The sequence below is a fragment of the Buceros rhinoceros genome, unplaced genomic scaffold (assembly GCF_000710305.1).
Source record: "Buceros rhinoceros silvestris isolate BGI_N320 unplaced genomic scaffold, ASM71030v1 scaffold637, whole genome shotgun sequence".
In the NCBI taxonomy this organism is placed as follows: Eukaryota; Metazoa; Chordata; class Aves; order Bucerotiformes; family Bucerotidae; genus Buceros; species Buceros rhinoceros.
Genome location: NW_010420206.1, coordinates 2,335 through 16,351, shown reverse-complemented (window position 1 = coordinate 16,351; position 14,017 = coordinate 2,335). Strand labels below are relative to the sequence as shown.

The window sequence follows — 14,017 nt, the reverse complement described above, 5'->3', positions numbered from 1 at the left end:
TGCTGAATCTGGCAGATGTAAATTTTAAAGATCTGGAAATATGTGAGGCCTGGCCCTTTGTTCTTTTCATAGGGTGGCTTTCTTCTTCCGCCCTTGTCTATTACTCCAGAACCTGTGGGGGGTTTGGTACTGCTCTCTTCTGGATTCCTAGGGAAATAGTCTCCTTTCTGTTTCTTTGGACCCTTGGCCTTCAAATTTGCTCCTTCCATGAGTAATTCCTCCAACTTTTCAAGAATCGCCCACTTTGCTCTCCATCATCAGACTTCCTGCTTGTAGCTCTCTCTGCTTGGTCTTCCCACACCCTAGAGCATGGGGCGTGCAGAGCAGGCTCTTGTTATTCTCGGAGGTAGAATTTTTCCCCCCCAACTTTCCACAGGGTCACATGTGACCCCACATTCAGCACCCAGACCAAGCTGTGCTGGCAGCCCTTCTGATATGCTTGCTTTCTGAAATAGTATATTGTGTTTGCAGAGTAAACAGTGAAGAAACAAAGCAGCCAAAACTTCTAGCTAGAACTTACATTGCTTTGGTTTTGGGTAAAAAAAAAAAATGTGCCCTGAAAAATAAGTGGTAAAAGGTAACAAGCTGTTGTAATTCAAGTGTTCCATTTCTCTTTCCATCTCTTGAGTTTCAGTCTAGAAGATGTGCCTACAGGTGCTTCATTCATAAAAAGGAATGTTTTGTTTGTTCATCTATTTATTTCTGTGTTACAGAAAGGTATCCACGAGTGGAACTTCAGTGCTGCCTCTATCAGGGGAGTAAGGTAAGTTGTTTCGCTTTCATGTTTTGAAATGAAAAGAGTCATCGGATGAGTATTGTGTGAAGCTGCTGCTGTGGACCTTGGTGGAGTGACAGACTCGGAACTGGGGCAGAGTATTGCAGGTACTTTCACAGGTGCCCTGCTCTAAGTGAAATCCCAGGAGCTGTAATTCTGGTTCAGTAATGGTCTCTTGCAAAGTTCATTATGTAAAAATTAGCGAACAGCCTGTTGAATTAAAGAAGTAGTATTTTCTAAAAGTTGGTAGTCACTTTATGCTAATTAAGATTGAGTCACAATAACTGTCATTTTACCCGAGTTCTGTCACAGCCAGGAGCTGCCTGAATATGTAAACCAGGAAGAAACGTGTGGGTGCAGAGCAGCAGGGTATGAGGAACCAACAAGATCAGGGTGTCTTGCAATGTCCAGATTGCTTACCTGTTGATAGGTTTTGGTATGAGTGTGTACATCTTGGAGGTTTTTTGTGTCTGTGTTTATGAATATAGAGTATGAACGTGGTCCATAAGAGAGGAGTCTATCAACGCAGAGCGGTAGTTAGACCACAGAGTGAAAGCTCGTAGTTTGTTTGAGAGAACTGAAAAGGGAGTCAATAGAAGAAAGGGGGGGCAGGGGCGGGGAGAGAGGGATGTGACTAAAAAGAAGCAAACCCCAAACCCAACCCCTAACCTCCCAAGGGGAACATGAATTAATAAATCATAGGATCAGGAATGACAAGTGCAAGACTGGCTTGACTGGATTAGAAGAGAATGGTGTTACGTGTTCAAGGCCGCCTTTCCTCAGTACAAGTCCCTCCTTGGGGCAGAGCTTGTGAGATAATGACAAAGGAAGAAACTTTGCCATCTATTTGCTTGTCTGATTCAGCAAAATGTTTCCTGTCTACTAGAGAGACTTCTAGGGACACTTCTTTACTGGATTGTGTGCCGTATTGTCTGTAGAGAACAGCTGAGTCCAAGCTAGCCTGTCTGCCCTGCTAGCCCAAGTGCATCCTCTTGGCAGGGTCCAGGCTTGCAATTATCTGCTGGATAGGAAAGCAGTGTTCGACCACTGCTGTGGCATCTTCGGATCAATTCTTCATCTTAGTTTTGTGGAGTTACTTGGATTTTTTTTTTCTTAGGATTTATCTATACTTTGGCATCCTACAACTTTCCACTTTGGTGTTTGCTTTTAGTGTAATTAGAAAAAAAAACCCTCCAGAAAGCTTATGTTTTTTTTTTTTAAATAGTCATTGCTGTGTTCTAATAATAACTGTCCCATACACACAAAGCTGTTGCTATGTCTGCAGGATGTTTTTGCACAGACAGATTCTTTTTTCTTCCAAAAAGTAACTTAAAAAGCCAAACTATCAATAGGCTCAGAAATTCAGTCCTGCGGGATTCAGTTTATTTTAGGCAAAAATTGCAATGATAGGCTTAGTTCAGTCTGGTTTGGATTTTGGTTACAGTATGTTTTTGTGTGCTTCTAAAAAAAGAAAAAGGAAAAAGCGTTTCTTTATTGTCTTTTTTTTTTCCTTCCCCTTATTAAAGTGTGCTGTGGTCAGTACTGTTTCTGGTGTACCCTCCTGCATTTGTTATTTAAACTTCCAATCATCATTTAATTTGTCAATTAAATTGCCAATCTGTTCATCTGGACAGATGCCCAAAATAACTTGGAAGACTTGACAGTGAGCCAAGAGTCACTGTGAATTCTTAGAAAACTCTCTGGCTGCTTCCATGGGGAGCTGCAGGGGGAAATCTTTATCTCATGCAAGTATAAAACTGAATAAGCCTTTTTTTCCCCCTCTTTTGTCTTCTTCCAGAAATATATAAGTTTCTGATCACTTAATTTTTCACAGAATCACAGGGTTGGAAGAGACCTCTGGAGAATATCCCTGCTAAGGAAGGCTCTTCTAGAGCAGGTTGCACAGGAGCCACATCCAGGCAGGTTTTGAATCACAGGATGGTAGGGGTTGGAAGGGACCTCTAGAGATCATCTAGTCCAACCTCCCTGCTAAAGGAGTTTTACCTAGAGCAGGTTGCACAGGAATGTGTCCAGGCAGGTTTTGAGTATCTCCAGAGCAGGAGACTCCACAGCCTCTCTGGGCAGCCTGTTCCAGTGCTCCGACACCCTCAAAGAAAAGAAATTTCTCCCTGTGTTCAGGTGGAACTTCCTGTGTTCCAGTTTGTGCCCGTTGCCCTTTGTCCTGTCTCTGGACACCACTGAGAGAAGTCTGGCCCCATTCTCCTGACACCCACGCTTTAGATATTGATAAGCATTGATAAGATCCCCTTTTAGTCTTTCTAGAGTCCTAACCCATGGAGTTCCTCCAAGCAGATCTTAGAAGAGATCAAAGTTAGTTCTTCTGAAGTTCAGGGGTTTAATCCTACTCATTGCCCTGCTTCTTCCACATGGGATCCTGAACTCCACCGTCTCATGGTCACTGCAGCCAAGGCTATCCCCAACCAGACCTTTGTTTGTTAGTACACGGTCCAGCAGCACACTTCCTCATTGGCTCCTCTACACCCTGCGTCAAAAAGTTATGAACAATGCTCTGCAAGAGCACTGGACTGTGCGTGCCTGGCGGCCTGGCCGCTCCAGCAAGTACCAGAGTGGTTGAAGTCCCCCATGGGAACCAGAGCCTGTGATTGTGATGCTGCTTTCAGCTGTCCTCTGCAAGAGCACTGGACTGTGCGTGCCTGGCGGCCTGGCCGCTCCAGCAAGTACCAGAGTGGTTGAAGTCCCCCATGGGAACCAGAGCCTGTGATTGTAATGCTGCTTTCAGCTGTCTGTGGAAGGCCTCATCGGCTTCCTCTTCCTCATCAGGTGGCCTGTAGTAAACACCCACAACAGTGTCACCCATATTAGCCTGCCTCTCTCAACTTGTTCTTCAACCCCACCCTAGGTACAGCTCGATACGTTCCAATTGCTCTCTTACACAGAGCGATTCCACCACCTCGCCTTGCTTGCCTGTCTTTCCTAAAAAATACAGAGCTGTCCATGACAGCGTTCCAGTCATGAGGCTATTCCACCGTGTCTCTGTAATTGCAGTGAGATCATGGCCCTGTGACCACGCCAGATCTCTAGTTCCTCCCGTTTGTTCCCCGTGCTGCTTGCGTTGGTGTACAGGCATTTCAGAAATGTAATCAAGCATGAAAGTTTCCCTGGAGTGGAGCAAGAGGGTCCGCCATAGCCATGCGCACCCTTGAGGTGGTTGCCTTCAGGCCCTCATCTTGGAAAGCAGCTGAGGAATGTTTGTCACTGCCCTTGTTGGCCTGGCTTATTCCCCAGCTGGATTGGGATAGCACGAGCATTGTCATTTCAGACTCCGAGTCCTTCAGTTTAAAGCCCCCCTCACCAAGTTGTCCAACCAGAGCCAAAGGTTCCCTTGTCTCTTCTAGGCAGAACGGTTCCATTCCTTCCTAATAGGTTATGGTCATCAAAGACTGTCCCATTGTCATAAAAGCCAAAACCCTCCTGACAGCACCAGCTACGCAGCCAGAAGTTGATGTGAATTATTTGTCTGTTTCTGGCTGCCCCTTTTCCTCTGGTAAAATGGAGGAGAAGATGACTTGGGCACCAGTACTTTCCACTCACACCCCCAGGTCTTTATAGTATTCCTTGACTGACCTCAGGTCCTGGCTTGCAGTATCATTCCTGAGTCATAGTGGATAATGCTGATTCTGACAAGTCGTGGCACCCTCTCGGTCGATGTCTTGGATCTTAGCTTCCAGAAGGCAGCTGACCTCTCGTGACTCCCTCTTGCCTTGACAGATGGATGCCTCAGTACCCTTTACAAGAGTCACCCACTACGAGCACACGTCGTCTCTTTTCACAGTATCCACTGCGTGCTGCTAATGCAGTTTCTCCATGCAGACCTTGCTCGTGGGTGTCTGTAGGTGTTAAAGGTTCATACCTAGTTCTGGTTCTGATGTTGGAGGGTGGAGACTGATGCGAAGTCCTGCTATTGTGAGTCACCAGGGTCTGAGACGCCTCATTCTCAGTGGTGTCTTCTACAGGAACGTGGTTGCAAAGCCACCTATCTATCTCTGTCTCAGCTCCTCTAATGCTGCGTGGCGTTATGACCGTTTCTTGAAACTCAGCCACCTGGCGCACCAGATCCTCAGCCTGCACACACCCTTTGCCGGTACTTACCTTTACACCAGGAGAAGAGGGTGGGCACTCGCTGCAGCCTACCAGCTGTACTGAAATCTCCTTTTTTAGCAGGTCTGTCAGGGTGGATGTGTCAGCCTTCTCAGGGGCTTTCTCCGTAGGAACGCTGGTCTCTGCTCTGAGGCGGGTGCCCAGTGTTTTGGCAGAGACCTAGGGCACTTCCCTGGGCTGTGGCCCGTCCTGCAGCTGCTCCTGCCCAAGGCGCGTCGGCCTCGCTCACGAGAGCTGCCGGCTTTTGTCAGCACTGCCTTTTAGCCACAGAACTTACCATCACTGCTGCTGCCTTCCTCGCTGACTCAGGGTTTTTCAGGGTTTTTTTCAGGATTTTTTCCTACTTTCGTGAATACCTGTGAAGGCAGGTATTCTTTGAAGTGGGACAGCCTTCAGAACCAGGCCTGCCTCTAATCTTTTTTTGTATCAAGACTATTTTTGGCTCTTTTGAAGCTCCTAGTCTTGAAGCAGTCTAGGAAAAGGGAGTTCCCAGCTTTATGAGGGTTCTGGGCTTTTCTAGACTAGCAAGAGCCAGCTTTAGAATCGCAGCCTTAATGTACAAGGGAGGTATTTGTACGTGCTCTTGGAGGCTTTTTCAGCAAAGGGGTCTATAAATATTTACTGCATTACGTATGGAGACAGCAGGTCTGGAGAGACATAGAGCATTGAAATGGCTAATGGCTTTGGTAGGTGCTTCAAGGAAGTGACCGAGGGATCACTTCTGTCTGCTATGTATCAACATCTTATTTCATGAGTAATAGCGTTCAGCTCCCAACAATTGCAAAGGAACTTGGAAAATGTATAGAGCTCTCCGAGCAGCAGAGCGCTAAATCGTGTTCTGTATGTGGGGAGTCATAGTAGTTGGGTTTAGCTTAAAAAAAATTACTGATTAGTGGTTTGTGCACAGATGTGCTTTTGATATATGGCTTCCTGACCTCTTAAACACAATTGTTTCTTATTGAACCAGGACAAAAAGTTCCTGTTAAAAGCTAAATCAGAGCTTTTGGATTCAGATTTGCATCCAGTTTCCTTAATAGCCTAAGAATTGAGAACAAATTCTTGGAAACACATCAGACTGCTTAATCTTGACAGTGGGAGGTGTCTATACTGCTACACTTCTGGAAAACAGACAGAAGCTCCATGGAGCTGCTTTTCTGTGGCTGCTGCCAATGCTCAGCTGCTTTATCTGCTGCTTCATCTGGGACTGTTAGTAAGCAATAGTTAGCTGCGTTTGCAGTATTTCTCATGGACTGGGGGGAGTTCTGGATGCACATGAGCTGGGCACAAGGCCACATTAGATTGCGTTTCCTGGTTTGTCTTCAGAGTTTCACAAACTCAACCCCAGGTCTGCTGTCATGGAAGTTGGTGGGTATTAGATGTACTCAGGAACTGTCAGAATGAGGCATTCTTGGTTTTTTTATAACTTGATAATTTTTGAGTCTTCCTTTCTTCACTTTAAAAACTCCTTTTCAGGGAGGAAAGCAATATATAAGCCATGTAAACACTCACTTAAAGGCCTTAAATATTTATGAAGTTACCTGCCCTCTGTGTACAATCCACATTCTTACCCTTTTGTTCACTGCTCTGTTAGTCAGTGGCTTCTGTGCACGTCAGGTTTAAACTGATGGTTTATTCAATAAAGTGCTTAAACTTGAAATGAATGAGTGGTTTTGTTAGTAATAGTTACTCCGTATCGGGAGCGTTTACCTATATGCTTGAAAAACCTGAATTAAAAGATAGTTTGTAAACCGGGGACAGTGTCTGCCTTTCCAGATGTGTACATTACTCAGCACTTACTAATTTTTCTTAATGTAAAAATAAATGAGTCACCACACCCAAAGACAAATATTCTTACAATTCTTCTCTTAAGCAGCTTTATGAAAGGCAGGCCCCCAGCTTGCCTAGAGAGCTATTTGTCTTTCAGAAGTTAGAGGGCTCTACAATAGAGGAATCATAAAAGGGTGCAAGGATCAGATGATCTTAGACATCTACTAAAGGTTGAAAATTACAAGTATTTCCTGGTATTTAAAGAAAAGCTGTTATGTTAATGAAATCATCATTCCTTTGGCATAACATAGAATATCATTCTGCTTTATTGTGCCATAAATTAATTAAAAACGTGATGGCTATCTGGATCCAGCTAAAATTGATTGATTTCACTAGGACTGTGGATTTTGTCCAGTATCTTACAAGTGTTAATAAGGAGACTTAATTTGTCTTGGTTGCTCAAATACTGCATTATATTCCCTTGTAACACCTCTAGCCAACTTTTTTTTTTCCTTTTCTAATAAGTCTGCATCAGCTTGACACCTGCCACTCAACATATGACAAAGTTACAGATAGAGTTATTTGAAATAATGTTTAACATTTTCTATACGGAGATCAGTCATGGCATGCATATAAAACAGTTCTGCTGAATGAATGCCTTTGCAAGAGTGGTAGCCTACCTGGGGTAGAAAACCGACAATGGTACCAGAGTTTGCAGCTTTTCTGCTCTTCTGTTGAGACATCTATGTGTCCATGAGAAAATGACATATGTACTACTTCATTATCTTTGTTCTCTTGCTATAGCACTTAAAAAACAAACCTGAAGAAGGGCAGGGGTGGGCAAGGGGTGCTGAAGTCTTTCACCTCATTTTTTGGTGCTGACTTAATTTTAAAATATTTTTCCAACATACTGTCAATGTACCAATTCACAAGGAACTGATCAGGAATTTTGTGTTCAGAACTGAGGCTGTGGTTGATTTCTAAAGCAGGAAGAACTCATGATTTGAGTTCAAAGTCCGGCTTTCTAATGTGATCCTGAAAGGATGTTTCATCCTGGCTGCAGGAGTGGAAATTAAAGGCTTTATCTAAATGTACTGTAAACAAAAAAGACTTGGGTCAATGGAAGCAGTCCTATTGCCATCTTTGCTTCTATTCTTTCTTGGGCAATATGTGGCCTAGGGGGACAAGCTGAATGATAGTAAACAGCAGAATGTGGACTTGGGATGATACAAGAGTGTAATTGTACAATAAGGGAAAGTTACGGCTTCTTAGCTTTGGTGCTTTCCCATATTAAATAGGTTGTTCTGTAGAGTTTGACATAGCCAGTAGGAGTCCAAATGCATCTTTCCAATAACATGTTCTGCTTGGCTCTTTCAGCATTTCAAAATTTGAAGAACGATGCTGTTTCCTGTACGTGCTGCACAACTCAGATGACTTTCAAATCTATTTCTGCACAGAACTTCATTGCAGACGGTATGTTACTGTTGTTATTTTAGAAAAAAACAGCCTGCGATGGGGTAGGTGGTGTCTGCATGCACAAACACGTCCTGGATTATGGTGAAAGTTGAACTGAGCATCCGCAGTGATCACTGTCCTTCATGTGAAAGCTTAGTACTAGAGTACCCGGAAGATGTATGAGGTTTGAAGGGTCGTCCAAGCTCAGACAAACATTAGAAACAAGTGTGATTACAAATTTAATTATGTTTTCACACACTTTACGGGGTTATTTTTCTAATATTTATAATTTTAAGGCTTACTACAAGTGTTTGTTGCTCTGAATCCAATAAAACATCCTAAACTTAAAACCTGGCAAGGGTTTGTTGCACAAGATTAAAGGTGTCTCAGTCTCTCTAATCTGTGTTTCTGCTCTGTAAGCTTGAGGGCTGTGATCTTGAATTGACCCAGAAGGCATTCCCAGAGGAAATTTCATGTCTTTTTGTCCTAAAAAAGGCTGCAACTTTACCAAAATTCAGGGCAGTACTCTGTATCACTGGCTGCGGCCTCATCCCAGCTCAATCCCTAGCTTGTGGTCTCATCCATTCTAGTTCACGTAGGTTCATTCACCATGTTCATTCCCCTTTGTATCTGAGCACTTCAAGATGGGTAAGCGATACCTTAGCGTTGTACTTGCATTCCTTCAAAGGGGTGGAAGTCATATGTAATAGCATGCCTTTTTAATAGGAAATCATGAAATAGAGCCCATTTTCATTCAAGCACAAAGTTGAAGCTAGCCTTCCTGTGCTACAAAAACTTCTCAAAATGTAGGCAAGACTTCTAGGCAGTTCTCATGATGCTTCAGTGGATTCACTGGACATAAAGAAATGGTGGTATAGGATGAGAACTTCACCTGATACATTGATGGAATTCATATTTCAAAATCTATGATTTCAGACATCACGGATGTCTTGCGTGTATAGAAGAAGTAGAAATCTGGATTTCGACTCTTAATACTCCATGTAAAAAAAAAAAAAATTTTTTTTGCCAACAAACAAACTTTCACACTGAGTTTATACTTTCTATACTTAAGTCCTTTTGGCTCATTCATCAGATGTATTTTCTCCCTGTCCTCCTTTTAACAGTTTTTTTGACATGGTGAACGGTATCACTGAAGAAATAGGGAAGACTACAGAAGAAGGGGAATGTGATGGAGACTCATTAGAGGTATTTTTACTTTCACAGACGTGTACCCCCACACCAAGAATTTGGGGCTTCTAGTGTAGCATTTTACTGAAGAGAGTAAATTACTAATCCCTTCTCTGGAAGAAGTTAGACAAATTATTGTTTACAAAATTATATCCTCTACTGTTTATAAATGAATGACTCTTTTTAATGGTCCTCATGTAGTTCTTATAACCAGAATAACTAAATCTCTCGTATCTCGGTTAGCATAGTGGCTTGAGAAGGTACTGAACTCTGGAATTCACCAGCGGTGCAGTGTGACTCCTGTGACGGTTACTTCAGAGTGCAATTCTAGTCAGGCAGCATTAGTGTCTGTTTCAATTTTTTAAAACTGTTTTATTGTCTGTTTCATCACTGAAATTGTGTGCACTTCCATTATTGGCAGACAGTCTGCTCAACAAGTCTGGATATGATTCTAGTAGGGACTTGTCCTTGCTAGTTCCCACCTGTAGGCCAGCACAGCAATGAACAGCAAACTCAGTTCAGATGATGCTGGTGTTACTTGGGAGTCTCTTTACACCCTTAGCCCACTAATCACACTGAAGCGTAGGATGCCTTATGTCTGCCACCACCCCCATTAGCTAAGTTACTATACACCACTACACACCGTATTGTACCTTGCATTTCTATCTGAACATGCACATTGTTGAAAAGTGATCGCAGGACCATTGGGTGCAATGCAGTACTTGAGGTGTTCAGGCTTCCTCTAGGTGGCCAAGAACAGGGTAGAATATCTAAACCCGTCTCATTTCACACGGAAGTCTGGTGCACAAAGCCCTAGAGTCATCCAAAACTAAGAGAGTCAGTGCTGCATAATGGGGACAGCCCTCTGTCCCAGTTCTGGTGCTGGCATTTTATAATATATCTGAATTCGGAGACGGAACAAAGAGAAACCACTAGACTTACTTGTGGGATAGAAAAACACCCAGTAATGAGAACCTTAGGGTGCCTGATTTGTTGACTTTAGCAAAAAGAAAAGCAGTGAGTGACTTGATTACAGTGGATAAGTATTTTGACAGGGAAAATCACAATGTGCTAATAGTCTCTTTAGTCTGTTGAAGAAAAGCCTAACAATATGGTGACACCAAAGAAACTTGAATTAAGAGGCATGACTTCACCACGAGAGTAATTAATTGTTGAAACAGAGTACTAAAAGTAGTAGTGAAATCTCTCTTTTGTTAAAAACATAGCAGTCTTTACTTGGGGGAAAAAGAAAAAATACTTTATCTAGGCATGAGCTACTGGGTTTAGCATGGGAGCGAGTGAGAGATTACATGTCTGTGAGGGGATGGATCAGATTATCTAATGACTGTTTCTGGACTGGCTTTAAACTCCTTGAAATTCAAACTTGTCTGAAACCATGCTTAATACACTGCAGTCCTGACTAACCTCCATTGGCACATTCTGTCTTGGCACTGGCAAAACTGATGTTGTGCTGTTTTTGGAAGATGTGGTTGGGTCAGGAGAACATCTGGAACTAATGAAATGTATCCTGCTTTGCTCTCTGTGGCTGTATGGGAGCTGAAGTTCTCGGCTTGGTGCAGAGTGCCCTCTGTTGTCTTCTCTTGCCTTCACAGCACCTGCCAGCAGAAATCCAAATGCTGTTGAGTAAAACATGCAAGTGTAACTACACGGAACAGGTAAAGGCTAGCCTAGCTTTATGCACTTACCAGAAATGGCTATTCCAGAAGCCAGGGCTTCCTGTACAGTCAGTTGACAAATACAGACACGTCTGCACAGTATCCGAATTGTCGTCTTAAAGTGTTTTTTCTTTCCTTCTCCATGGTCTGCAGAAAGCAACTAGCATCCTAGATGCCTTAGTTATGAGCACAGGGTCAGATGAAATAAATCTAATCCCTCTCATTTCATGGTGTTGTTTGCTTTGCAGTATGATTATGAATATGATGAAAATGGTGAGCGAGTCATTCTGGGAAAAGGAACTTACGGCATTGTATATGCAGGACGAGATTTGAGCAATCAAGTCAGAATTGCTATTAAAGAAATCCCGGAGAGAGACAACAGGTATAGTAGCTGTGGCTGATGCCAAATGTTGTGCTTTTACATAATTCCATCAGTAACGTGATCAGCCAGTTTGCTGATCAAGGAGTACCTCTCCTCCACAAATATTCTGATAAAACTGATAGCATGTCTAAAGAATAAGATTTTTGAAATGAAACTGACTGTTTCAAACTGTCAGTCATTCTTAAATTCTGCATTAGCCTTTTGTTTTTGCAGTCAAGTGTGGTACCAGCTGCTTCTTAACAGGTGACTCAAGTGCCTGGATCTTTAAAGTGCCTCTTGGACAGACTGTGAAATATTACCACAGACTGTATCTCAGGCCTGTGTTCAGGAAAGCTATGAAAAGTAGGAAATAAAGTCATTGCTGTGGTTGCTAACAAGAAGGTAAATCCCTACTTCCCCAATGGTTAAATAAATTATTTTTATGAAGGAAGCTCTTCTGATAAAAGCAGACCACTGCTTGTTAGCGGGAGGAATCACATCTAGTGAATGTAAGTAAAATATCGAGTGTACCAACTAGCATATTCTTGTCCATTGTTTCAGTCAGGAATGGAGTTCCTGTTTCCAAGTTTCTTGTCATCTTTTGCCCATTTGGCTTTTTTGGTTTGCTACTATGATCTTATGGGCAGCTTCTCCTTCAGCAGCATTTCCCATATTTTGGCATGCTGCATTTCCTCTGTAGGAGGAAATAACTGTATCCTTGTTTGTGCAGTGGTGTTCAATCTACAGCCAGTATCAGGAAGGAATCTGGTATTACCCGTCCCTGCATAGCAGTCATCTTAAAGGAGTGTTGGTATTCAAAATTGTAAATACAAGAGGTTGTTCTAACCCACCGCAGAGGCTGTTACTCTCACTTTTATCTAGAATACGGGGGTAAAACCACTTTTTGTGCAAAAGGACTGTATTCTCCAGCATCTGCTGCTGTTTAAATTGTATTGGAGCCTAGATGTTGACAGGACACCGTGTGATAACCCTTATTATATAAAAGGGGGGGTTGTGTAATCTACAGGCTGGAAGGTCGGTGATGCCACCCAGTGTCCTAGCTCAGATTTTTCTGTGGGTCTCTTGTGGGCCTTCCTTCAGTTACGCTATCCTCAATTAGTTCTTCTTTTCTTTGATATTTAAAAAATGAATCCTTCTAAATCTTTTTGAATCCATATATATATTTGGCTATTTGATCTAGATATATGCGTGGTCTAATAACTTTTCCATACTCATACTATTTTAAAGATACTAGAACATAGATTACGGAAAGGGGAATCCTTCCATCCTCTAAATTTGACTTCAAAATATGTTATAATTTCTCAAAATATGATCTCGTTACAGAAAACAATCTCCCGATTTAAAGCGGAGTTGCAAATTTTGTATGTTCTAAGAAGAAATTTGTTGTTTGTAACAACCGTGGTTAGCAGAAAGATGGCCTGAATAAAGCAGTAACTTCTTTAAAGGAAAGGAATAAAATTCAGATTTTTCTTTTCTCCAATACATTTTTAAAAAAATTTTCAATGGAAGAGGTTTCAGGTTCAATGTGGAAAGCATCCTGGAAAAGGAATTATTAAGAAGCTGCTAATTCTTTCATTTAGACTTAAAAATATTTACAGGCTTCCAGGACAAATTTTGAGTGTTCTTTTAATGGCAAAGTAAGAGAGATATATTAATTCATTTCTGATTAATTATAACCTGATCTTTTAGCACTTTGAAAGAAATTTAGAGAGAAAAAGGGTTAATCTCTGAAGTTAATTTTTACCATTTTCGAAGTAAAAATTACCATCTTTTAATTAAGTTCTGAGTCAGAGCGTGGCCGGAAAAGCAGTGATTTCTGTGCAGAAGGCAGCGAGCCTTTGATACTGCTCTATGTTAAATATAAGCCACTAAATCATTTACTTAATTGTCAGGAAATGTTTGACTACAGAGGCACATTCTGAACGAAAAGGAAACATTCGTGCAATGCTCTTGCCCTCAAATGCATTTCCTGTACTACAAGACAGTACCAGTGGCCATAGAAACTTTCCAAGTTAAAGGAAAATCGTGTTAGGTAGATAATAAGAACTAGATTTTTAGGATTTAGAGTTTGTCTTTCGTTGTACCATTTAAAGTCTCCTAATGACTAAATTCTAAAATACTAAATGCCTCATCCTACTGGGTAATTTTCTTATGGCTTTATTTTATTTCCAAAATTAGTTTAGTTGCTCAAGACTCAATTAGCTGTGGAGTTTCCAAGTGCGGGGGGGAAGAATGGTCAAGCTGTTGCTGCTCTGAATGGATATTCCGTTAGTAGAACACTGGAATATAACTCTGGTCATCTTGCATTTCTGAATGACTAACTGTGTAGTCAGAATCTTAATTACGGTCATCTATGGAGACACACACCAAAACTCGAATCAGTTTTTAGTAAATAGACTCGGAGTTGCATAATCACGCTTTTCATTAACCAGATACTTCCCTTGTTTTCTGCACCAGTTCTTTACCAGAGGGACTTTCCGACGACCACTTCTTTTTCTTTTTTCTTTTTTTTTTTTTCTTTTCCCCCCACGAGTTCAGCCTTCACTTGTAGCTTGATGCTGCTGTTAGGGTGAGCTGATAACTACCTTTCCCAAAAGGGAGTGGAGCTCGCAAGCACTTTCCCCCCAACAACTT

At 42.0% G+C, this 14,017-nt stretch overlaps 1 protein-coding gene across 1 annotated transcript in view; it reads left to right on the top strand.

Annotated features, from left to right (window-relative positions):
- LOC104496121 (mitogen-activated protein kinase kinase kinase 5) overlaps nt 1-14,017 on the top strand; it is a gene marked incomplete at its 3' end in the record, with an annotated part of 53,671 nt that overhangs the window by 38,500 nt on the left and 1,154 nt on the right. Inside the window, exons 11-14 of the mRNA XM_010139200.1 lie at nt 714-763; nt 8,060-8,155; nt 9,262-9,343; nt 11,250-11,383. Coding sequence (XP_010137502.1) covers nt 714-763; nt 8,060-8,155; nt 9,262-9,343; nt 11,250-11,383 — 362 coding nt within the window. The remainder of the gene's footprint in view (nt 1-713; nt 764-8,059; nt 8,156-9,261; nt 9,344-11,249; nt 11,384-14,017) is intronic.